Consider the following 25535-nt stretch of genomic DNA (forward strand, 5'->3'; position numbering starts at 1 on the left):
GGGCCCCGGGCCTGAAGGGTGGGAGGACCCGGGAGTGAACCATGGAGCCTCATTCAAGCATCCTCTCTCCTCTCTTCACCACCAGAAAGTCCCCTTCTCTTTGGGTAGCTGGGCCCCGGAATCTTCACCCCGACCCCCTTGGACTGATAAGCCACACCTGGCCCTGTGTGGGTGGTTATCAGGGACTCTGCACCAGGTGCCGGAGGGAAAGTCCCCGCCTGTCCGGGTACCACCCCAGGGCCCTCCACCTGCCCCGCCCCCTCCCCAGTCTGCCCTGGCTTGCTCTGGTTCCCCGCAGCGCCGGCTCTTCCCCAGCAGAGCATGGAAACAGCTCCGGTGGAGACACGGACGGGGCTTCCCAACAGGTCTCCCTCCTCCGCCCGGTTTGCTTCTCACCCCACACACCCACGGCGGCCGGCGAGCGGGCACCGGACCCCTGCGCCCTCCTGCCAGGCCTTTCCCACCGTGGGGCCTACAGCACGGCTGGGCGAGCTGGGGAAACCGAGGGGAAAAAACCGACAGGAGGCTCGGAGTGACTCAGGATGATAGCGTCTGCCTGCTATGACTGGTTTCCTCAACTATTAAAAAAAAAAAAAAAGGAGCTGGCGCTGGGATTCCCTAAAGTCGGCAGGTGGATGTGAGACCGGCTTGGGCACCGGCCCCGGGCGGGCGGCCCTAGAATCTAGGCTAGAGCTTTGAAAACCACGCCTCCTGATAACTGAGCACCTACTATGAGCCTGGTACTGCACCAGGAGCTTTGTGCGCACTGTCTCATCGAATCTTACAAGAACCCTCTGGGGTGGTTCCTCTTATCCCCACTTTTTGTACAGAGGAGCACGCTGGGGACCAGAGAGCGGGTAAGCGCCGGGCGCAGGGTGACACAGCCCGTCCGCCGGAGGGTCTGGGTTCCAGCGCGGGTCTCCCGGGCTTGGCGCCTGTGCCCTTGGATTCCGGCCGCAGAGGCCTCAGAGGGCGGAGCCCCGCCTCAGGAGGTGTCCGTCATTCTCCTGGGGTCTGAGGACGGCGGGCTTTCCTGCAGGAAGCCGTGTGCAGGCCGGCCGCACTGCTCCTTGCCCGCCCTCCCACCTTCTTCTCTGCGCAGCAGCTGTGTAGTTCAGACCGGCGGCTGGTAGCCTCGGCTGCTCCATCAGTTCTGCCCGAAGCCCCGGGTGACCTCCGCACTGCCCCTCATCTCTGGGCCCAAGTTTCCTATCTGCCCAAGCATCGTCTCTCCCCGGGCTTCGAAAGCTCCAGCGCCTCAAGGATTTAGGGTGAAAACCCGCCTTAGTGGCAGTCATAGAATAACGAATAAAATGTCCCGACTGGGACCCGGAGTAGAGGAAGTGAGTGGGTGGTGGCCGAGGTGACCGCTAGCTGGAGAGGTGGGGCCAGGCAGAGGGTGGGGAGGGGGTGGGCCGAGCAGGCGGGGCCGGCCGAGCTGCGGCGCAGAGCTGGAGACGCACGCGAGGCTCTGGCAGTTCGCACCGCGCACCCGTCGGCCGCCCCGCAGCACCATGAGCCGTGAGTCCGTCCCGGTGCCCCAGGAGCCCTGTTTGCCTCCTCTCGGAGCCCTGAATGACAGGCTCAGCCCTTGCCCTCTCTCCCCTCGCAGGGCAGAGTCTCTGGCTCCGGTTCCCGCTGCTCCTGCTGCTGCTGCTGCCGCTGCCCCCGGTCCTGCTCGCGAACCCCGGGGAGCCCGTGCCAGGTAGGCAGCCCCCTCCCTGCCCTCGGGGAGACCTCGGTCCTGCGCCCCCAGCGCTGGCTCTTCCTCCTCCTCTCCCCTGCGGCCGGCCCAGCTTCACCTTTCTGCTTGCGGTCGGTCGGTCGGGGAGCAGGTGGGGGCCCTCTGAAGACCGCGGGGCGGGGAGGAGTGTGGCCCGTGCTGGGTGGGGGTCGGGGAGGGGGAGGCTACACGGTTCTTTGGGGGGAAAGGCAGACTGGAGTCTCGTGCCAGCTTTGGGAGAAGGGACGGCTCCTCTCCGGCCCCCTCACCTGTTCTGGGCCCCCAGCTCCCCAACGCCACCGCTGTTTCCTGTGGGGCCCTCTTTCGGAGGAAGCATCCGAAACTATCGAGGGGAAGGCGGGCTGGCTAGTTCCCGTTCTCCGGCCTCTAACTTTCTGGGGACCCATCCGGGTTCCCAGACCCGGTGAAGTTGTTCTCCCCTGGCGAGGACCCCGGCACACCACGCAGACCTGGTTTCTTCTCTGGAGGTTTACATCCTCTCGCAGAGGTCCCCGCTGGGCAGATGAGGAAACTGAGGCTCAGACAGGCGCCCTAACTCCCTCGAGCTCCCGCAGCACAAGGTGGGCTCAGGGCTGGAACCCTTGGATCCGTGGATCTCTCCGACTTTAGGCCCTTTGCAAGCTCTTCCCAGAGAGTCCCCCTCACCCCTTCTCCCTCCCCGAACTGGTTTCATCAACCCAAAGATCACGGGAAGTCAGATCCTGTAAAATCCCAGCACCCCTGGCCACCACCATGCGCGTACAATGTACCAAGTGCAGGAATCCAGCTCCTCCCTCAGCCAGCCTCCCTCGTCCAGTTGGCTGCTTCTGCGTGTGCACGTGCCTGTGCATGTGCACGGTCTGGACGTACTGGCCCCCAAGGCCTCCCTGAGAGATCCCTCCCTCCCTGGGTCTCCCCTTCCCACCTGTAAGAAAGAGTGGGAGTGGGGAGTGGAGTCCGAGCTTTGTGCTGGGATGTTCCCAGGACTCAGTCAGGGCTTGGACGGCGGCGGAACAATGTCTGTGTGGACTGAGAGTCAGGCTAGGTTTCCTGGAGGGGAGGGTTTGAGTGGGTGGCATTTGGGGAAGCTGGAAAGGGCATGGAGGGGGCTCCTGGCATGGGTTTGGGAATGAGCAAAGGCCTAGTTTGTGGGAAGAGGAGGAGGAAGGCTCATGGGGCCAGCTCTTGCCAGTTCACAAGGCCCAGCGGTGGGGGTTCACTTTGGTGCTTTCAGTAGCCCTGGAGGTGAGGGAGTCCCAGTCTGCAGAGGGGGCTCTGAGGCCCAGCCAGGTGAGCCCAGCTGTCTGAGACCCTGAGCACAGAGCCCGGGCTGCCCCGGCTGCCCCAGAGAGTAGTCTTGTCACCTCCTGGATCAGCCCAGCATTTCCTCTGAGGCCCCATCCGGGGCCCCCGGGGTCAGCAGGGCTGGCCTGCCCGTCTTCCTGCCTTTGCTCACCAGGCCCAGGGAGCCATGGTCTCTGCCATTTTTTTTGCCTTTTCTACTTACCTTTATATCATTGTGTGTTTTAATAGAATGGGTTCTTTTCCCCCATGCGTAAATATTCCCGAAGGTTGGCTCTCCGCTGGCCTTTGGCTGGAGCTGAGACCCAGAGCTGGGTGGAGCTCACGGCCTGATGCGGGAGACGGAGATGCCAACAGGCTGCCATCCAAGGGGAGCGGGGCCATGACCGCAGGGCTCAGGGGCGGGAGCAGTTGCTTCTCCAGTGGGAGGGACTGAGGGAGGCTTCTTGGTGACGTGGACTCCGGGGCGGTGGCGGGGGGTGGGGGGGATGCCGTGAGGCTTCACTGTGCAACTCTGTGAGGGTCTCTCTGCCGGCAGCGCAGGGCCTGGAGCCGGCAGAGCTGAGCCGTGGGAAGCAGACGGGAGCGTGGGGAGCAGTGGAAGGTGCTGGCTGCCAGGGCCTTTGACTGCAGGGCCTTGGGCCCGAGGGTCCCCGGGGGAGTGGGTTGGATGGGTGGCTTGGGGGTGAGCCTGGAGGTGGACACCATCCAGGAGGCTGCAGCAAGGGTCAAGGAAAGAACGGGGGGACAAGTTGGCAGAAGGTTTGGGCTGTGCTTCCAAGTCTAGGAGTGAATTGAGGTCCTGGGTGCCTGGGCATCAGGCGTGGAAAGTCTGTATTTGCCCCCAGAGTGGCAGCGAAGACTGACCCCCCATGAGATGAGGGCTGCAGACACACCTAGGGGCAGGTGTCAGGGGAGAATGTTGCTTCTGCCTCTTGCGTGGTGGCAGAGGTAGAGTCCAGGCTGGAGGGCAAGCTTGTTCCAGGAGATCCTTAATGCTCAAGTTCATTCCCTCCAGCTCCTGGACTTGGCAGTGCTTTCTCCTTGCCTAGGGATAGGGCACAACCTCGATGTCAGGTGGAGGTCCCTCAGGCCAGCTGGCCCTGGCACATGGGGTGGGAACCCAGCCTATGCCGAGGCCTCCCTGCTACTCACTGCTGGCCGCCTCCTATCTGCAGCTCCAGCTGGGTCTGTGGCTGCAGACCCAGATGGGGTTTCCTCTCCAGCTGCGCTCCACCAGCTGTGGCCCAGCTCCATGGTGTGGTGGTGCCTGGCCTCTGGCCGCTGACCTGGCTGGGTGCAGGGGCTGGAGCCCTGGTCTGGCTCGTAGGTCTTTTTTCTTTTTCTCTGTGGCTGCCAAGACCCTGGAGTTTCTCTAAATATTCTCAGAGGATTTCATTCCAGTCTCTTGCTGCCTGACGCCTCTGCATCCTGGAGAATTTGGAGTTCCTTGACTGTGTCCAGAGCCCTGACTCCTGGGCTGGGGGACATTTCCTTGTCTGAATCCACAGAAGGTTCCAGAGCCAGGCTCTCCTGGACAGGCCTTGTCTGTGGGCATGTGTGCCGCAGGGGCCCGCTGATCGAGCTCACCTCTGGGGCGGCCTGAAGAAGCCTCAGGGAGGGCAGGCTGCAAGGCGGTCTGCAGATGCTGATGGGATGGGAGTCACATCGGTGTGGGTCACGGAGAGGGAGAGATCACCTCTGCCCAGGCCGGAGGAGCACGCGGAGTGCACAGGGAAGTCTCCCCAGGGCCCGTCTGCTCTGTCCTCTTCCAGGGAGGCACAGAAAAAGGAGGTCTGGAGGACGGAAGGGGCCTGCCCAAGGACACGGCGCCAGCAGGCAACAGCTGCTCTCCGGCATGTCTTTTCCCAGCATCCACTTGGTGCCTGGCCTGTGCGGGTGTGGGAACGCGAGACGCACTGGACTCGGTGCCTGCGTCTCCCCGGTTCTCTTTCCCGGTGGTCTGTTACGCATGGTGTCCTCCACTGAGCCCGGAACCGGGCCGGCCTGAAAGCACGCGGGACTCAAGTTAGACCGAAGGGAGGCCTTCTTTAGCTCTGGTGGTAGCAGGGGATGGTGGTCCCTCAGGGCTTCTGGCTTCAATCATTTAGGAGTTTTCAGGTCCCCCTCAAAGGAAGGGTGACAAAACTACCCACCTGGGACCATCCCCAGCTTATGGATCAAAGTGACTCTTCCTCCCCATCCCTCCCCCGAATCCAGGCCTCTAGGAGGAGGCAGGGAGGGGAAGAGAAAGGAGCTCAAGCCTTGGCCCTGGGACGTGGAGGCAGCGGGCCTGGGGTTGTGCATTCTTCCCGTGGCCACAGGGAGTTCTCCGTGCCCCCTTCCAGGGAGTGCTAAGCTGGGAAACTTGAGTGGGGAACGGGCAAGACAGCCCAGCCTGGTCAGGCTCACCCCTGGGAAAGTGGCTCCCAGTTTCCTGTCTGCCCACCCTGACACCCTTGGTCCCCAAAGGCAGCCGATGTCCTAGCTGGGGAGAACTTCTCCTCCTGTGCTGGGGCGGCTGGTGTTTATGGAAAGATCCGGAGAGGAGGGATGGAAAGTTGGACAGCCAGCCCGCGGGGAGGAGCCTCGGCTCTCAAAGGGCCTCTCCTGGCAGGACAGGCGTTTTCTGCTCCCGCTGGGCAGGCGCTAGGGCCGTGCAGGAGGGAGTTTGCAAGCTGGAGTCTGAGCCAGTGGCCCTGGGCTGGGAAGATGAAAGCCCTCTTTGGCCAAGCCTGAGGTAGCCTGTTTCCCAGCTTCATTTCATCAGTTCTACAAACATCTGCTGCGCTCCGGCCAACCCATCTGGATCCTCTGGGTGGCTGGATCTCTCCAGGACCCTGGCTGTGCTGCAGCTGTGTGCCTGTAGGAGAAAGTCGGGGGGACAGCGTGGCCCCTTCTCTTGGGGACTCGTGGTGGAGAAGAGCAGGCTGCGTTGGGACACGGAGCCAGGGTGGGAGCGAGCGGGCGGAGTTCAGTGTGGATGTTCAAGGGAGGCTGTCCTCTGGAGGCAAGGCGTGGGCTCAGCCAGCGGGTCAGGTGGACTTGGGGGGAGTTTGTTTGGGAGGAACAGCAGTTTGGGTAAGGGGAGATGCGCTTTTGACTTTGGGACTGAAGGGCAGGGCTGCCACAGAACCAGCTGGAACAACCCCTTGAGACCCTTTTGAGGCTGGGCACTGGGCATGGGGCTCCAGAGACAGCAAATTAGGCAGGGAGCCCGAGTCCTCAGCAGGAGGGACCAATGAGGAGAGTCCCATGTCCCTGGGCCGCCTGCTTGGCATTTCTGGGCCTGCAGGCCTGGGAGGGGGAGGCTGGGTCCTGCCAGGTTCCTGCCCTGGGTCTTGCCTGTGAGTCTGCCTGTGTCAGCCTGATAAGGCCTTTGTCAAGCCTTCTTTCCTTTCCACTGGCCCCTCCTTCCTATACCCCTGCAGGGGGCACAGAGATGCCATTGTGGGGATGGGAGGAGTTGCCAGGTTTAAAGCACAATCATTTGCATGATTCGTATGATTTGTTTCTTGCTTGTGTGTGTGGGGCATGTGTTGAGGGGAGGTGGTGGGTGGTGGTGCTGGAGGCCCTCCCCGAGCTGGGGGCCAGGAGGACCCTGCTGCCCGGGCCTCATGCTGTGAAGGGAGGAGGGGCCAGGTCGTGCCCAGGGTCATGCCCTCTAATCACAGCATTCGGAGATGACGTCTCAGGCTTCTTTTGCTATCCTCTTGACCCCCTATAATCAGTTGCACACAGAATGCAAGTTCCTTGTAATGCTGGCTTTGGGTTCAGATAAGGAAGTGTGTTTGCAGAGGGGGGCCTGGCGTCTCCCGAGGGAGGCCGGGGAAGGAGTCCTTCCAGGAGCCAGGAGTCCTGGGTCTGCAGGAAGGCCCTGCTCCCTCCTGGGTCCTCGGCCAAAGCTCTGCCTCTCTCGGAGCCTTGGTTTCCCTTGCCAAGCAGTGAACGAACAACGTGCGAGCTCTAAGGAGTCTCTGACTTTGCTCTTGAAGGATTGCTTGAGCAAGGGGGGACCTGGCTTAGACACAGGAGGGACTTCCTGGTGGGGATCTCTCCAGGAGGCAGGGGCTGATGCCAGAGCTCTCTGCCCACCGTCTCAGGAGGTTTTTCCAGCCACGTGTCTCCTTTCCCTTGGTCCCTGACCTACCTCGAGATCCTAGAGTCTAGACCCTCCTCCCGTCTCCGCCAATCCAACCCCCGCCAAGTGGGCCAAAGCAGGGCCTGTCGGGAATGAGAGCGGGGACAGCCAAGACTCCCCTCAAACCCACATTCTGCCCGCAGGGTCCTGGGGTACATGTAGCCTTGGACTTGGTGGCTGAGTCTGTGAGGTGGGCTGGAAGTGAAGGGATAGGCAGTTGGTCTGATATGATTTGCAGGGTGACCCTCCTGGGTGTCCTCTTATCTGGCCTCAGTTCCCCCATCTGCAAGGGAACATTATGGTAGCTGCTTGTCCTTCTGTTTTACAAAAACAGACGGATAGTGGGCAGTCTCTTCCTCCTAGTGTCCACATGCCCAGAGGTTGGGGGCTGGTCTGGGAGAGCCACCCCCTTACTTGCCCCTTTCTGAATCCACGAAACCCTGCCCTGGGTGCTGGGCTTGGCAGGAAGTGAACTCTCGAGAAGCCTGTGGCTGCAGGGTCTTATCAGCTGTTTCCTAGCCTTCGGTGCTACAGCCTGGGGCCTGCCCTCCTCCCCCCACCCTGCTGGTGGCAGCAGGGAGGGAGGGGGACTTCCTCCGGGGGCCCTGATATGGGTCACACGCAGACCAGGGCAGGGCCTAGGAGCAGCAGGGCTGGGGGCTTTCTGCTCAGAGCCTTAGGAACAGAGAGGGCCCTTAGGGGACCACTGAAGTCCCGTGAGTTAGGACAGAGCTGCCACTTGAGTCCATGCCTCTGGCCCCCCACAAGAGGCCATCCCGGCCCTGGCTGGTGTAGCTCAGTGGATTGAGCGCGGGCTGGGAACCAAAGTGTCCCAGGTTCGATTCCCAGCCAGGGTACATTCCTGGGTTGCAGGCCATAACCCCCAGCAACCACACATTGATGTTTCTCTCTCTCTCTCTCTCTATCTCCCTCCTTTCCCTCTCTAAAAAAAAAAAAGAGGCCATCCCGGGGTGGTCTCTGATCTCTGTTTTTCATCCACAGTGAACCCCTGTTGTTACTTCCCATGCCAGCACCAGGGCATCTGCGTCCGTTTTGGCCTTGACCGCTACCAGTGTGACTGCACCCGCACCGGCTATTCCGGCCCCAACTGCACCATCCGTGAGCTGGGCCTCCAGCCCCGACTCCTTCTATCTTGGGCCCTTCCTGCTTCCTGGGGCTCATCCTCTGAGACCCCCACTTCCTGCCCTCATTACTGGCCATAGCCCTGTTCTCTTTCCTTGCCTGGCTTTGATCTCTGACACCCCTCTGACCTCTGTGGTGAGTCTTCACTGCCCAGCCCCGACCTCCTCCCCTGGCCCGGGCCCCTGTCCTCACACCTGGTTCTGGCTCTGTCACGTGTCATCGCTCCCAGGGCTCCATCCTTACCCCCGCCCCATGTGTTCCACCCTGTTCCATCCTGGCCCTGGTTCCCAGTTCCCATCCCCTGCTCTGGCTATGCCCAGGCCTGCCAGGAGGGCTCGACTGAGTGGCTCCCACTGCCCCTGCAGCTGATCTGTGGACCTGGCTCCGGAACTCACTGCGGCCCAGCCCCTCTTTCATCCACTTCCTGCTGACCCACGGGCGCTGGTTCTGGGAGTTTGTCAATGCCACTTTCATCCGAGACGCGCTCATGCGCCTGGTACTCACAGGTGGGTGGGAGACAAGCCCCTCCCTAATCTGGGGGAGCAAGAAACCCTGCTGGTTCCTGGAATTCTTGGCATCTGATAAAGGCAGCGGGTGGGGAGACTCTGTGATGCCAGATGAAACAAGTCCAACCCAAGAGAAGGCGGCGGAGGCGGGTAGGACGGGGGTGGGAACTCCCTGGTCACCGTTCTCTTTGCCTTTACAGTGCGTTCCAACCTTATCCCCAGCCCCCCCACCTACAACTTAGCGCACGACTACATCAGCTGGGAGTCCTTCTCCAACGTGAGCTATTACACTCGAATTCTGCCCTCCGTGCCCCAAGACTGCCCTACCCCCATGGGGACCAAAGGTAATGGAGGCGGGGCGAGGGGGCTGGGGATCACAGGAGATGCTCAGCTGTCCTCTTGGAGAAAAAGCAGGGAGAAGAGGGACTGTTGACCCATTTCACAGCTAGGTGGACCGAGGCAAGACATGTGACATAGTCAGAACCAGGGACGAGGACAGGGCTGGAAAATGAGGACAGAGAGGGTGGTGGGGGTCTCGCCTGAGGTCACTTCGGAAGTCAGTGGCAGTCAGACGAGGGTTCCCACGTTTCCAGGTGCCTCTGCCTGCACCTTGTCCCCCAAATGTGTGTGTGTGGGGGGTCTTGCTGGGATGGAAGTGACTAAAAAGTTTAACTGTAGGCGGGAAGTAATAGTGTGCTTTTTATCTGGTTCTTCACTAATGTAAATAAATACCTTTACATGCTTCATCGGTACTGTTTACATATAAAGTCAGATTTTTTTTTAGTTGCCCAAATCCCACTCGGTCTCACTGCCAGGGGTCTTTCTCCTAACTAAGGAGAAACTTCTTCCCATTCCACCCCTGACTGTCCAAAACCTGAGAGTTTACCCCGGTCAGAGCTCTCATTTCCGCTTCAAGAATAAGAGAGGGCGAGAGAGGCATCCGTCCGCCACTGCCATCACTTCAGTTCCCACCACATGGTGTCGCTGTTGAGCCCTGGTCCCCGCGCAGCCCCAGAGTTGTGTGCTTTCCCAGGCTGAAAACGAGCAAACGTATAGATATCCTTACCTGGGCCCCAGGGGCACTATGCTGATGGTTTGCACTTCCCTGTAACTACTGCTCCCAAGGCACGACCATTCTGCCAGCATAGCTGGGTCTCGCTGACTTTCTGGGCTCTGCCACCTCTTTGCTGGCCCCTGTCCACCTTCCCTCTTGGGAGTGCTTGCTGTCCTTTCCTGCTAGAGGAAACCAGTCGGCCATTCCCATCCAAAGAGTCAGTCCGCTGGTCTCGAACCTTCAACACTGGGCCTCGCACGGGGGTTATGAAAGGATGCCTTTACCAGAACACAGAAATTCAATCATTCCTTTCTGCGAGGGCATGGGGCACCAACCCATCTGATTTTGAGGTAATTAAGGAATTTATTTACATTTATCCTCATGATGACAGACATGTACTTCAAGGTGACTTGTCTTTACCCCAGAGAGAGAAAGACTGGCATTTAAAATATGTTGGCAAACTCCAGCCTGCAGGCCAAATCCAGCCCCACCCCTGTTCAGTAAATAAAGCTTAAGTGGAGCACGGTCACACTCATTAAGTGTGTGTCTGTGGCTGGTTTCTGCTACGACAGCGGAGCCGAGTGGGTGTGACAGAGGCCGTACGCTGGCACAGCCTTACATAGTGACTGTCTGGACTTTGAGGGGACAAGCTTGCTGACCCTGGGTTTAAAAGATCCCACCTCACCAGTCCTCTGTCATGCCTACATGGTCTCACGCACGCCTCCGACGTCAAACAGGTTTCCTTTGCCCTGGTTTAGGGATGAGGACGTTGAGGCTCAGACACAAGAAATGACTTCCCTGTGCTCACATGGTTTGTGAGTGTCACAGCCCATTTCAAACACAGAGCCGGGGAGTTCAAGTTCTTTTGTTTCTTCGTTCTTTCTTTCTTTTTCATTATTTTTCTCACAGTTGCAAACATACACAAAGTTAAGAGGGAAGTAAAATGATCTCCTAATGCATCCATCTTCCAATTTCAAGACTTGTCTGAAATTCGTCAATCTTATTTCATCCATCTGCTCTCACCTTACTTTTTATGGGGCATTGAAAAGCAAATCCCAGATATCATGGCGCTTCACCCAGAGAGGTCTCTCGGCAGAAAAAGCGCAAGGGGCCGTCTGGTGGGAGGGCAGCGGTCCTGCGGAAGCTGCCCTGGGCTTCCTGCAGGGACTGGTTTGGTGTGAGGAGGCCAGTGGCCCTGGGGGGAGATGCAGAGAGGACACCGCTCCTGTTCCTTCCCGCGGCCCCAACCAGGGAAGAAGCAGCTACCAGACGCCCAGCTCCTGAGCCGCCGCTTCCTGCTCAGGAGGAAGTTCATACCTGACCCCCAAGGCACCAACCTCATGTTCGCCTTCTTTGCACAACACTTCACCCACCAGTTCTTCAAAACTTCCGGCAAGATGGGTCCTGGCTTCACCAAGGCTTTGGGTCACGGGGTGAGTACCTAGGAGGGGCTCAGGGCTTCTCTGGACCTAACCTGGCACGTGCACATTGCCGGCAGTCGGGTAGGACCTCCTGATAATCCAGGTGGACCCTCTCTCTGTCCTCAGGTAGATCTCGGCCACATTTATGGAGACAATTTGGACCGCCAGTACCAGCTGCGGCTCTTTAAGGATGGGAAACTCAAGTACCAGGTAGCGGTGGACATGGGCATGGGGATTTAGGAAGGGCCTTCCACTGAGGTCTTCCCTGGCAGAGGCTGTTGGGGGCCCTGGCGGGCGTCCTGAGCGGGCTGGCCGCAGGGGCTGGCGGGATAGGAGGAGAGACAACGAACCCTGGGAGAAGACGCCAGGCCAGAGATGCAGACAAGGAACAAAAGACGGCCTCTCATGCCTTCCTGGGAGGTAGACTGTAGGGCTCAACAGGAGATGGGCATTTCCAGTTTGCCTCTGTTCATTGAATCTTGCCACCACGTGAACTGGGCACCTGATGCGCCCGGCACCGCTTATGGGGCAGTGACCGCGATCACTATGGGCCCCGCCCCCAGGGAACTCACAGCTGCTCAGCGGCCACAGACGCAAACACTAGGATGCCAGTTCCACGAGGTCCTTTTGCCCAGTAGAAATGTGATGTGAACCACAGATGTAATGAGAACTTTTCCAGTGGCCACATTAAATGAAGTAAAAAGAAACATGTAAAATTGATTTTAATAATACATTTCATTTAACCCTGTGTATGTCCAGAATATTATTTCAATGTGAAATGAGTACCAAAATTAGTAACAAAATATCTCACATTCTTTTTTTAACACTAAATCTTAGAAATCGGATCTATATTTTACACTTATAGCACATCTCAATTCAACTGCCAAAATTTCACTGGGGATGTCTCATCTGTATTTAGATTTCATAAAATTTACAGTTGGAAAAGTAGATCCACATGTCCTAGTTGGTCTAAGTGCACAAAAGGATTTTCCAAAATTTGAATCTAAATTAAGTAAAATAAAAAATTCAGTTCTCTGTGCACTCCAGCCACATGTGTAAGGCGCGGCAGCTACAGGTAGAGTGGCTACAGTATTGGACCGTGAAGATCTAAACAAATGAAAACCAAAGGAAAAAGTAGTTCACAGCTGAATCTTTAAGCCTAAGAACGGTACTTGGCACATAGTACATCCTCGCTATATACTTATTGAATGAATGAAGAAACTGTCGTGTAATCGATCACACCTTTGACAGCTGCCGCCAAGGGAGATGCCACCAGAGGGCCCTCAGGACGGGGACGTCTTCCCTAGGGGGTTACAGCTAGGCCGAGAGTTGCGTGAGGTCTGAGGAGGACGAGGAGGACGCAGGGAGGGTCAGAAGGGAAAGGGCCGAGGCCTGGAGAGGGGCGCGGAGGGAGTGAGGTAAGGAAGGCGCTCCCAGGCACCTGAGTGGTGGCGGGTGAGGGTGCAGACGGCTGCGGGGCCGTGCTAAATATTTCTGATTCTTGCCAAGAGCTGAGTGAGGGCTTGGCAGGGGTTCAAGCCAGGGTGTGGTGTGAGATGTGGACTGTTTCAAAGGGCTGCTCTGGCCTCAGTGTTGAGAAAGGACTGCCCGGGGGCAGGAGGAAGAGTAGGGCCCGCTTTTCTTGCCCGGGGGCGAGAGAGAGAGAGGAGACAGGGCGGAAGAGGATGGTGGCTTGGCAGCTGATGGTGGAGGTGGGGACTGGGGAAAGGGACCCGTTTTAGGAGAGGTTTAGGAGGTAGAATCAACAGGTCTCCGTTAGGGAGGACGGGCAGGCGCCCTGTGTGATACAGGCAGCTAGGAGCGGGAGGGTGTCAGTTGCGGTAGGTGCAGGCGCCCTGCCCCGTCCCCAGGTGACCAGGTGGCCCTACCCCGCAGATGCTGGACGGAGAGATGTACCCGCCGTCAGTGGAAGAGGCGCCTGTGCTGATGCACTACCCGCAGGGCGTTCCGCCCCGGAGCCAGATGGCCGTGGGCCAGGAGGTGTTTGGCCTGCTTCCCGGGCTCATGCTCTACGCCACCCTTTGGCTGCGGGAGCACAACCGCGTGTGTGACCTGCTGAAGGCCGAGCACCCCACCTGGGGAGACGAGCAGCTCTTCCAGACGGCCCGCCTCATCCTTATCGGTGAGGGCTCCCATCGGGCCCTGTCCTGGAAGGCTGTCCCCTCTGTCCCCAGCGGCAGGGGGTGGAGGGGTTGGGGACAGAGAGCTGGGATTAGAATCCTAGAGCGTCTGCTTACTAGCCATGAGACCCACAGCAGGCCCCTTCCTCTCTGTGAGCCTTAGTTTCCAAACCTGGACATTGGGGATAACGTTGCTGTCAGGAAGGGGAAAGCACTCCACACACAGTAGGCCCTCAGAAAATGACATGGATGGGTGTGATGGTCGATTATTAGCTGTGTGACTCGCAACCAGTTTCATCAGCCACCCCAAGCCTCAGTTTCCCCATTGTGCCGCACCCAGATGCACACAGTGACACCCCCCCCGCCACCGCCCCACCACACGTGCGGGTCAATCCGCAGCTTCTCCAGCCTTCAGACATCCCCACGTTTCCTGCCCTGCGTGTATGTGCCTTCCTGGAGTTTGGCAGCTTCTAGGTGACTCAGGGATGGAATCTTTTTGTGTCCCCTACGGGGGCGAGTCTGCAGCCGAAAATGTCAGATGGTTTCCTGCCGAGGAGCTTGGCTTCTTACACCCCTCCAGGCCGTGTTCGCTCTGAGTCACCAGCAACCCCCTCCCCCACCTCTCCCTTCCCCGGGCACGGATGTCCCAAATATAGTGCCTGATTGCATGGAGCCTGGATGAGCCAGGCACTGGGCATAGGTACAGCTTAGGGAAGAGGGAGGGGCTGGTTCTGAAGTCCCGGCATTGCAGAGACCTTGACCAGAGAGGGCATGTCTGTGGCTGGAGGCTGCCCAGCACACTGACTGGTGGTGAAGCTGTGGCCAGGCCATGACCGAAGGGGATGAAGCTGTGTGTTCGGCGCTTCATTTAACCTTCCCCGAAAACCTCATGAACCAGATACCGTTACTCGTGTGGAAAATGAGATTCAGAGAGGTCAAGTGAGTTCTCCAAGACCACGCAGCAGAGGAAGACTTGAACCAGGTCTGGCTGCCACCAAGGTCTATGCTGTTGCCACCACATTGCGAGGGGAGCTCGTTCCTGCGTGGGGCGGGGTTGCAAGCTTTAGTCTGATCTTTTGTGAACTCGAGAGTGTGGGGAGGCCCTTCTCCACTCACACCCGAGTGCGGTGCTCCTGCTTCTCGCCCACGTGAGCAGACTCCCTGATGTGCCAGGCCCCGAGCCACGCAGGTTAGACGCCTTTTTCCCTGCGCCTCCCCAGGACCCTGTGAACATCGCTGTGCTGGTGTGATTATACTACACATTTCACAGGTAGGGCAGGCGAGGTCCAGAGAGATCAGGTGACGGGGCCCCCGCGCAGGTGGCTAGAAACCGTGAGGCCGGGATGTGGACCCAGCTCTGCCTCCTGCAGATCCAGTGGGTCCGGATCAGCCTGCCCAATGCCCGTTTGTCTAAGGGCTGATTGGCCAAAATAGCCGTTTCTTTTAACATCTAGGCGACCGGTTTTCATTCTGTTATGGAATGTTCACTTTGTTTCTTCACTGGCTCTTCGCTTTGTAGCTGGTTGCTGAGGGAGCAGAGGAAGCTCTGTGCGCAGGAATTCTGATGTGTGAGACCGTGCAAGGAATGTATTTGGGGCTAGAGTCACCTTCTGCCCTCAGCGTCCCTCTCTTGCTGCCGCAGCTTCCTTCAGAGGGGTCTCCTCCAAACCCCCCTCCTCTCACAAGCACCCTGAGCGCCCTCCCTAAGTTAACCTCTGCTTTCCCATCTTCTGTGGCCTCTCCCACTTCCTTTATTGGGCTGCGGGAGAGCGGTCACTCCAGGGGTCCAGACCAGCTCTCAGGTACTCCTTGTGCACGTCTGGGTTAGCTGGGCCCGTGGCCGCCCTTTGGAAGGCAGGAGCCACTGGCCGTTCTTATCTTGGGACATCAGTCCAACCACAGACAGAAAGTCCCATTCCCACACCCTGTACCAGAAAGGCAAGTGAATGTAGCCAAATGAAACAAAAACAATAGCAGCGGTACAGGAGCAAAAAGCAAGCGCTCTTCAAGAACTGGCTGCCCAAGCCGGCGGCTGACTGGCTGTGCTCCGCTGACCTCTCTCCCAGGGGAGACCATCAAGATTGTGATCGAGGAGTATGTGCAGCAGCTGAGTGGCTACTTCCTGCAGCTCAAGTTCGACCCGGAGCTGCTGTTCGGCACCCAGTTCCAGTACCGCAACCGCATCGCCATGGAGTTCAACCAGCTCTACCACTGGCACCCGCTCATGCCCGACTCCTTCAAGGTGGGCCCCCAGGTCTACAGCTACGAGCAGTTCCTGTTCAACACCTCCATGCTCACGGACTACGGTGTCGAGGCCCTGGTGGATGCCTTCTCTCGCCAGAGCGCTGGCCGGGTAAGCCCTGGAGGAGCCTCGGCGGGGCCAGGTGGGCTCCGGGACCCTGCAGACCTGGGTCCAGATCCCAGTTTTCTTTTCTGAAAAACGGGGCCAGTGTTGCTCCCGCAGGGCAGCTGTGAGCGTGCCTGCATTCATTCTCTTGCCCTTTCGCTCGCCCGGCAGTACCAGGTGTTGCTCTAGCTGCTGGGGATACAGTGGTGACCAAGATCAGTGCGGTTCCTCAGTGCCTGTCCTTTTGGTGCTTAACCTTGGAAAAGAACAATGGTCACACGACAGCTAACATCACCTGAGCACTTGCTACCTGTTAGGCCCTGTGCCAAGCACTTCTCTGATGTGAATTATTAAAAAAAAAAAAAAAGCATGTTAGGAACCGCAATCCACAAAAGTCCACCGAGCTCACAGTGCTGTGGGGACTCGGAGTGGGGCCTCTGAGCCAGAGTGGGGGGGACTGCGGATAAGTGGTGTCTGAGCAGAGACCAGAGGGCTGGACAGGCACCTCCCAGGGAAAGAGGTAGTGTTGATGGCAGGGACAATTGCTTTCCGGATGGAGGGGACAGCAGAGCAAAGCCCCAGAGGTCAAGGGCACGGAGATCTGAGGACCAGGAAGACACTCAGGGTATGGTAGTACGCGTGAAAGTCCTGCACGTACTAGGTCTTCATTAAATCACAGGCCACCGTTACAGGCTGAATGTCCTCCCCACCAAGTGCTATGCTGAGAGTCTGAACCCCTGGCACCTCAGAGTGTGGCTGTATTTGGAGACAGGGTCTTTAAAGAGGGCATTAAGGTTAAATGGGACCATCGGGCGGGCCCTGGTGTCCTTGAGAGAAGGGGGGGTTCAGAGGTGTGCACAGGGGGAAGGCATAGGCAGGAGATGGCCATCTTCCAGCCTCAGAATGAAACCAACCCCGCGGACACCTTGACCTTGGACTTTGAGCCTCCAGAACTGTGAGGAAATGAATGTCTGTTGTTGAAGCTGCCCAGGTGGTGGCGCTCTGGTATGGCCGCCCTCGCGAACTAACATAGCCTTTTCCCCTGGGATTCCTAACCAGCTCCCTCCTAAATCTCCTGGTCCCCGTGTCTGAGAGCTCCCACATCCTTCACTGCAGCTCTCCCCCTCCTCTGTTGCTCTCTAGCCCTTGTCCCTAAATCCTGTCACGAAGTCTTGGCACCATGTGGATTTACATTTCCTCCTGGTGATTTGACTGAAATTAGCATACGCTGCCACCAGTGGGCAGCTGCTGGCTGCTTTATGGCCTCTTTTCCCTGTGAGGACACAGGCACAAACAGAGACAATAGCTCTTGTGTGGCGCTGCATGGTTGCCAAAGAATTTTAAAGGAATGACCATGATGACGTGTGTGAAAAGCCCTGCTGTGTTCTGGCACAGGACAGAAGCGTGCTGACTCTCGGGACATTGAAGAGAGTGTGGGAAGTGATGAAAGCAGGCTCCCTTGATGATAGCCACACAAAGCTACATCTTGCGGTTACCACGGGATAACTGCTTTGCATGGTTTATCTCGCTTATTTCACAACCATACCAGGGGGATGCTCTTTCTGGCCCCATTTTGCATAGGAAGAGACTGAGGCTAGCTTCAGTGATCTGCCCGAGGTCCCTGTATGAGTCTCCCAGGGCTGCAAAAGGACCACAAACTAGGTGGCTTTAAACAGCAGATATTCGTTCTTTCATAGTTCTGGAGGCTAGACGTCCAAGATCAAGGTGTCGGCAGAGCCATGCTCTCTCTGAAGGCTCCAGGGGAGACCCTGCTTGCTCCCTGCTTGTCTCTCAGCATCTGGTGGCTGCCGGCAAGCCTTGGTGTTCCTTGGTTTGTACAGGAATGACGGCTCCAACTCGGTGTTCTCTCTGTGTCCCTGGTTTTTTTCATCAGGACATCAGTCACCCTCCTAGAGTGTCACCTCTTATACACACCTAGTGCCCAATAAGGTCCCATTCTTCATGGTGCTGGGTGGTAGGACTTCAGCATACCTTTCTGGGGCACCAAGTGAACCACAGCGGCCCCACGGCTTGGAAATGGTTGGGCTGAGATTGGCACTGGCTGCCACTAGCTTTGCTCCAAGGTGTGTGGTTTCACCGAAATATGCTCTTCGTCTTTCCCATCCAGTGATACTTGTTTGACCCAAACAGAACTCTTTCCTAAGCATTAACATTATCGATTCCTCTTGAACAATAGAACTTTCTTTAGACCAATGCTCCTTAATAGTTATGAATCAGATTTTTATTTTCTGGAGCCTTTTTTACCTCACCAGGTTATCAGGGCTTTGAACCCTGTGGTCTCTCCCTTCACAGGATGCCATGTTACCCCACTGGTCTTGAAGGTAAACTCCAAGGTTAGTTAAGCTAAATTTGTTTATATATCATAGTTTTCGTGGCAAGGTTTCAGCTCTGCCCTTGCTGGCTTATGACCATTGTCTTCCCAGAGGCTTGGCAGAAGGAAGAAGAATTAGCCATAGTCACCTGTGTTCTTGTGAGTGGCTTTATCTGGTTTGAAAGGAGTGGCTTGATACGCTGTCTTCCTGCCTTCCAGCTCTGAGTTCTAGGGGTGGCTGGTTCTCAGGGGCTTTTTCATACTAGGTGCTCAGTACATCTGGTTGCATCTCAATACTATGACACAGGGAATGGAAAGCAATAGAAATAGGTTTCCTGGCAGAATTCCTTAAAAGAGGAAACATCCCTGCTTATCCTAAATAAAGACTGTCTTAGCCCAGGTAAGGACTGATTCAGAGAGTGACAGACACATGTCAATTCTGTCAGGTAGAATTTTAAAACTATCTTAGGGAAGCCCTAATGTTTTGGCCTCTGGAGTTAATATTCGTCCATCCTGCTGTTGCTAACCCTGGCCAGCTCAGAGAGCCTCCCGTCCCTCCAAACCTCATTTCCAGAGCAGTACTGCTTGTCTCCTCTGCTTGAGCTCTTGGCTGGGGCCATACCGGTCATCTCCTCTGCAAAGTCCTAGGTGCTGAACCTAATAGTTCCAGAACTTTCCTTAAGAAGATGTAGGGGGTTGCCACCTAAATTCAGAGGGTTGTAGAGTTATTACAGTGGTCTTCCCAGCCTGCTCAACATTTTAAAAGTGAGGAAGCTGAGACTGACTCACAGGGGGTCCCTGAGAAGGCCTGGCAGTGGCAGACCTGGCACCAGGCCCCCAGCATCAGGCCCCCCAGCATCAGGTCCCCAGCACCAGGCCCCCAGCAGCAGGCCCCCAGCAGCAGGCCCCCCAGCATGGTGAGGGCAGGGTTGGGCTGCAATCTCTGTCCTGCCTCAGGGAGGGGTCCTGGCCTGAAGTTCTTTCCCAGGACGCTGTGGCCAGGCTGTCAGGCCACAACTGTGTTTATCTCTTGGCAGATCGGTGGAGGTAGGAACATAGATCAGCACGTCCTGCACGTGGCCGTGGGCGTCATCCAGGAATCCCGAGAGCTGCGGCTGCAGTCCTTCAATGAGTACCGCAAGAGGTTCAACATGAAGCCCTATACCTCCTTCCAGGAGCTGACAGGTGAGCAGCTGTCCCTGGACACGGCCCCTGCCCTCAGTGGATTTGCACTGAAGTGGGGGAGACATTGAGGAAACATGTGGCCAGCACTGTGACTGGGATTACAGGGGGCGTGGGATGGCAAGTAACACCACTGTGGAGAGAAGGTGGCTTCTGAGTCTGAAGGCTAAATAAGGATTATCTGGGTAAAGAAGAGAGGGGAGAGCATTCCAGGGAAAGGAACAGAGAGTAAACAGCACAGAGTCACGAGCAATGGGTGCACTAGGGAGAACAGTCGTGTGTGTGCCTGGAGCAAGGAGCTTCTGTGGGGGTGAGGCAGAGGTAGGGATGGGAGGCTGGGGCCCCATTGTATAGAATCTTGGATTGCATGCTAAGGATTTTGGGTTTTATTCTGTCTAGTGGGTCCTAAATATCCATTTATGGACTAGCTACCTAAGAATTGCCTAGAAAACTGATTAAAAATACCAAATCCTTGCCTTGGCTGGTGTAGCTCAGTGGATTGAGCTCGGACCTGCAAACCAAAGGGTTGCTGGTTCGATTCCCAGTCAGGGCACATGCCCAGGTTGTGGGCCAGGTCCCCAGTAGGGGATGTATAAGACACAACCATACATTGATATTTCTCTCCCTCTCTCCTTTCCTTCCCCTCTCTCTAAAAAAAAAATCCTAGATGTCTCTCTGAGATTCTGGTTCAGTAGGCCTGGGGGTGCCGAAGACTTCGCATGCGCGCGCGCGCGTGTGTGTGTTGTTGTTGTTGCTCACCCGCAGCTGTTGGGCAGCCAAATTTGGGAACCCTTGTCACAGACAATGGGGAGCCACTAGAGGGTTTTGATGAGGGTGTAACATGACCCATGACTACACACTAGTGCCGTGTGGAGGGTGGATTTGGGGAAACAGGCAGGGAAGTTCAATGTCCATCTCCTGTGACAGTCCAGAGGGGCAGAAATAACTCCACCGCTCAATCTGCCTCTGTGAGCCTGGGCAGGTTACATTACATCTCTGAACTCCAGTAGAATGCGGGCTCTTAGACCAGGATAAGGCCTTACTCAAATCTGCCTGTGAAGGAAACAAGATGGGGAGCTTCTCCCTGCTCTAAGGATCAGGTGATTAGGGCACAGAAGTAAAATGAGTTGCTCAAGGTCACACACTGTCTGGTGGCAGATCTGGGTCCTTGACGCCATCTGCAGCAGCAGACTCCTTCTTGAATGCAGCCCTGGAGAAGGATCAATCAGCCAGGCCAGATTTTAGGGCATCTGCTCAGATGCTTTGCAGCTCAGATGCTCTGCAAAGGTGCTCAGATTGTTCTTTCAAAGTCCCTTCTTTTCCCCAGAAAAAGGTGGACCTAGAAGTCCCCTCCCACCCCAGATTAACCTTAACAGATGGATCGTGATTCTGACTCGAGCTTCTCCCCCTTGTAGGAGAGACAGAGATGGCAGCTGAGTTGGAGGAGCTATATGGAGACATTGATGCCTTGGAGTTCTACCCAGGACTGCTTCTTGAGAAGTGCCATCCAAACTCCATCTTCGGGGAGAGTATGATAGAGATTGGGGCTCCCTTTTCCCTCAAGGGCCTCTTAGGGAACCCCATCTGTTCTCCAGAGTACTGGAAGTCGAGCACATTTGGTGGCGAGATGGGCTTCAACATTGTCAAGACGGCCACGCTAAAGAAGCTGGTTTGCCTCAACTCCAAGACTTGTCCCTATGTCTCCTTCCGCGTCCCTGACACCCACAAGGACGATGGAGCCGGTGTGGAGCGGCCGTCCACAGAGCTCTGAGGGGCAGGGCGGCAGCGCTCCGGAGGGTAGAGCTTTGCACTTGTCTTTCCAGAATGCTGAGGCCAGGGTTAATGGTTATAAAACGGGTTTCTAGTCTGGCACAGAGAGGATCAGGGTTGACATTTAGAACTTCGTGTTTTTCATCCCTTATCTGGAATATTGTGGTCTTGTTTGTCATCCTAGAAATACTGAATTCCTGGTTAAATAGCCAGAATGTTAGAAGTGGTTTTCACTGGTGTGCCAGAAAACTGGGTTCCTGGTTGACAACCTAGAATGTCAGATTTCTGGTTGATTTGGAATATAGGCATTCTAGAATGTGGAGCTCCTGATGAAACCATGTAGAAAGTTAGGCATTCTTATTTTGCATTCTAGAATTCTGGGGAACCCCCGCAAAGAATGTTGACTTTCTGATGGCCAATTCAGAATGTTCTGTTCCTGGCTGCTGATCCAAAATAGTAGCTGGTATGCTATTCAGTCCTGGTCTGAATGTCTAGAATGGTGATTTGATTCATCTTCCTGTTCAGGGAGATAGCCACAGAGTAGGAGAATCTAATGTCTACAAAGAACACACTGCCTGAATCTGCTTCTGCACTGAGGGAGCAAGGAGGTGGGTGCTCCTTTTTGGACCCCCAACTTAGACCCTGGTTCGAGGGTATAGAGAGAAGAACTGGACTTTCTCCAGGTCGCTGGTTGGAAGCCACCAGAACCCTGTCTCCATCCAAGTCTTGACTCATGGCAGCTGTTTCTCATGACGTGAATAAAATTCTTTTTCCAGATTGCCTGCTGTGTATCTCTTTGGATCCCATCCCCCAGAAGCCGAGGCAACACTGAAGTGACCTGTCTCCTAGCCATAAGCCAGACGTGCTAAACGTTGCAACATAGGACTTTCCACTGGGGTCCCTGGGGCCTGTCACTGTCTAGATCTTCCACCACCAATGCGTCATTTACTCCATGGCTTAGGCATCACCGCCCACCCCCAGGCTGCCCTCCTGAAACTCACAACTCCCCAGCCCCAGAAGATGTAGCGCTCGGCTCCCACCACCTGATGAAAACAGCTTCCTCCTTTACGGAGCGGACAGCAGAGATGAAGGCGTCTGGGGAGGAGAGCACTCACTGGGTGCCAGTTTCACCCATTCAATTCTCAAGAAGGAATTGATCCCAAAACCCCATTTCAAAACTGAGGAAGCAGGGACTCAGGCTGGTCACAGGACAGGCCCCCACAGGTGCCTGAGCCAGGCTGGAACTCAGGTCTGGCTGAGCCTAGAGCTGTGCTACTGTCCTACTCCCCCTACCCCGGCCCCCGGCCAGCTTCCCCTTGCTTCCTGCTTTGGACTCAGTTCCAGGCTTGATCTCATCTGTCTGGCTCAGGGTCAAAGGCAGAGAAAGTGGTGGGGTGTAGCCTCCAAATTGCTTGCATGCTATTCATTCAATCACACACAATTTCTTTTCTGAACTGTTTACTACGTGCCCATTACTGTCACAGGCTGGAGGCTACTAGAGTGATCAAGGCAGATACAACTTCTGTGGGTATGGAGCTCACGTTCCAGTGGGGGTGGAGAGACAATGAATAAGAAAACAAGTACGATCTCCCTTCTAACTCACTCGGCTCTGCCCTCCACGGCTTGACCCCTGAGCACTCAGACCCCGCCCATAGCCACACAGTACCCCATGGCCAGCAAAGAGAGAGGAGAGGTCAGACGGATAAGGTAAGAGGTTGAGGAAGGTCCTTCATGCTCTGCACTCCGGGTTTTAGAGGTGCCCAGGGAGAACAATGTCCCAGGAACAGCGGGGGAAACTGGGGTCCAAGCTGAGGGTCCTTGGGGCTGGGCCTCCTGTCTTGCCGTCCAGAAAGCCCTTGTTTCTCTTGCGTTGGCTGGAGGTGTCTCCATTCCTTCCTGGCCCTGGTGAATGCAGAGGATACAGTCTTCCCCTGCTTCCCCAGTTGCTCTGATCTGGAAGGATCCTTAGGGTGCTGGACAGTGGGCATGAAGGGCTTGTGTCTTGTCTTACCGGCCTGTATCTATTTCCCCTCTTCTGCTAATACCCCTGCTTTGCCTGAGAATCCACCCCTCTTGTTAACTTCAGTCCTGGTGGCTCCATCAGGGACCCTCTCCTGGCTGAAGGGTGGGCCTGTGAATCAATCCTGGCCCCTCTCCTGATAAATTGACCCTGAGTGGAGTTGCATGGGGACTGAGATGCCCAGCTCTGACTCCTCCCCACAGCTGGGCTCAGCAAAACCTTTCTGATGGTTCCTGCTTCCAAGATCTCCAGGAAATCCTGAACCTCGGGACTCTATCTTTTCCCTTTATCCTTGGGGCTGCTCCTTAAATCCCTTTTCCACTGAAATTGGTCAGAGTTGAGGTCTGTTGCTTGCAACCAAACTTCAATGGTTGCTGGCCCTAGGACACAGAGCACTATGATGACTCTGGAATGAATTTGAATCAGTGGAGACACAATCGCACCAGTGTTTTAGAAAGCAGGAAGAAAGCAGAGAGGGAGGAGCCAGAGGCCAGTAGAACGGAGAAGAGGCCATGGCCGTGGTCCTGCTGAAATCGATGGCAGCGGGGGCCAGGTGGAGGGCTGTGGGAGGGGAGGATGGGGTGGATTTCAACGAGTCTTTTCTTTCTTTGTTTTTTTTTTTTAATCCTCACCAGAGGATATGCTTATTGATTTTAGAGAGGAGGAGGGAGGAAGAGAGAGTGGGAGGGAGAGAAACATCAATGAGAGAGAGAAACATCGATCGGTTGCTTCTTGTACGGTTCCAGACCCCAAACTGAACCTGTGACCTAGGCATGTGTCCTGACTTGAAATCGGACCCATGACCTTTTCATTTACCAATGATGCTCCAACCAGCTGGGCCACACTGGCCAGCACGTTATAGTCTTTTCTTGAATGCAGCTGCCTAGATTGGCAGGCTTTGCTTTGTATGGACAACAGTGTATGAATTTTCTTGCAAATGGAAACTTAGGTCAAATGCACCAAAAAGGCTTCTTCAGAGTAAAGGATCTTAATCCTTATAATATGAATGCCTGTTCTGGAATTTTGATTTGGCTGACGTGATGGTTAGTGTCGCCTCTACTTGTCTGGGCTACAGTTATTTAACCAAAACCTAATCTAGATGTGGCTGTGAATGTGTTTCGCAGACATGGTTAACATCTGTAATCAGTTGTTACAGATTAACAACTTAATCTCCTTTAAGTAAAGGAGATTACCGTTTATAATGTGAGTCAGCCTTATCTAATCAGTTGAAAAACCCTTAAAAACAAAAACTGAAGGCTTCTGCTTCTTCAAGATTATAGCATCAACCCCTACCTGGGTTTTCAGCCTGCTGGCCCTGCCCTGTGGATTTCAGACTTGCCAGCCCTGAAAGTCATGTCAGCAAACCCTAAAACTAAAGTCATACATAGACATAGACATAGACATAGACATAGACATAGACATAGACATAGACATATCCTATTGGTCTGTTTCTCTGGAGAAGGCTGGCTGATACAGTAGGTAATTCATTCTGGGCTCTTAGCACATCCCCCAGCCCATTTCAGCAGGAAGGAATGTATTACAGGACATTGTGTCGCTCACAGACACACTGGCAGGACTGGAGGGTTAGGCTTGGAGACGTCGTGCCCAGAAACAGCAGCTACTGCCCCCCTGATGACATCTGCTACTGTCAGTTCACCCAGGCGCCTCTGCTCCCACCTCTGCCACTGATGCCCCTGAAAGCTGGCTGCTTCTACAGCACCACGGCCAGAAAATGGCTCAGCGCAGCACCTGCTTCCCCACCTTTCTCTACTTGGAATGAAAGTCATTTTTATTTTGCATCAGATTGACAGAGCCTAGTGTATATGCCTGCCTTCCAGCTCCAACAGAGGGTGGGGAAGCGGGTGTTCTGGCTTGTACCTTGGGGACAGTCTCCATATGTGCAAAGGGTGTTCACAGGGCTGGAAACACGGATGATCTAACTCAGTGGATCTGTTTTTAGTTCTGTTTTGTGTTTGCGGTCCTGTGCCCTAGAACCGCAAAGAACATCACCATGGCACCACCGTTGACCTGGCAACGGCTCAAAATAATTACAAGTAGCATGAGAAGCCGAATTATGGAAGTACTGGGAGCAATGATGCCAAGACCGTCAAGTCCACACAGTCCACACGGCTGATGATGTTTGAGCAGAAAGGTGTCAAAATGTCAGGCGTGCCTCCAACCCACTCTTCTACTCGCTCATGCTCTCTTGTGAAAATGGACTTTAAACTAGAGCAGCTTTATGCGAATGGCAGTAAGGAATATTAAAACTCCAAAGATGCTCTTACAGGGCACTGTTAAGGGGATTAGAGGGAAACACTTCCACTCTCTTACCTATCCTGCCTGATTTCCTCCCTGGCTAGGTTCAAATGCTCTTTTTGCTCTCAGTCTCTATACTTCTGGCCCAAAGAACTTTTGAGCCATCTGCACAGCTCCGGGTGTGGTGTTTTGGGACT

At 55.6% G+C, this 25535-nt stretch overlaps 1 protein-coding gene across 2 annotated transcripts; it reads left to right on the top strand.

The window, feature by feature from the left end:
- Nucleotides 1-1413: 1413 nt before the first annotated feature.
- On the top strand, nucleotides 1414-21842 carry PTGS1 (prostaglandin-endoperoxide synthase 1). Of its 2 annotated transcripts, XM_045840904.1 has the most exons (11): nucleotides 1414-1521; nucleotides 1613-1705; nucleotides 8169-8285; nucleotides 8675-8815; nucleotides 9016-9159; nucleotides 11121-11302; nucleotides 11417-11500; nucleotides 13187-13433; nucleotides 15498-15784; nucleotides 19148-19295; nucleotides 20708-21842. In XM_045840904.1, exons 1-11 carry the CDS (start codon nucleotides 1515-1517, stop codon nucleotides 21061-21063), a joined length of 1806 nt encoding a protein of 601 aa, XP_045696860.1. In that variant the 5' UTR covers nucleotides 1414-1514; the 3' UTR covers nucleotides 21064-21842. The 2 variants fall into 2 exon arrangements, with proteins under 2 accessions (XP_045696860.1, XP_045696861.1); XM_045840905.1 differs by lacking the exons at nucleotides 1414-1521; nucleotides 1613-1705 and adding an exon at nucleotides 5719-5765.
- The last annotated feature ends 3693 nt before the right edge of the window (nucleotides 21843-25535 follow it).

Source organism: Phyllostomus hastatus, unplaced genomic scaffold (genome assembly GCF_019186645.2).
Source record: "Phyllostomus hastatus isolate PE091 unplaced genomic scaffold, TTU_PhHast_1.1 phas_contig_34, whole genome shotgun sequence".
Taxonomy (NCBI): domain Eukaryota; kingdom Metazoa; phylum Chordata; class Mammalia; order Chiroptera; family Phyllostomidae; genus Phyllostomus; species Phyllostomus hastatus.

What these genes read in the sequence shown, in the direction of transcription:
- PTGS1 (XM_045840904.1), top strand. An exon ending in CTCGCCAGAGCGCTGGCCGG is followed by an intron (nt 15,785 to 19,147) that starts GTAAGCCCTGGA and finishes ATCTCTTGGCAG; the next exon opens with ATCGGTGGAGGTAGGAACAT. An exon ending in CTCCTTCCAGGAGCTGACAG is followed by an intron (nt 19,296 to 20,707) that starts GTGAGCAGCTGT and finishes TCCCCCTTGTAG; the next exon opens with GAGAGACAGAGATGGCAGCT.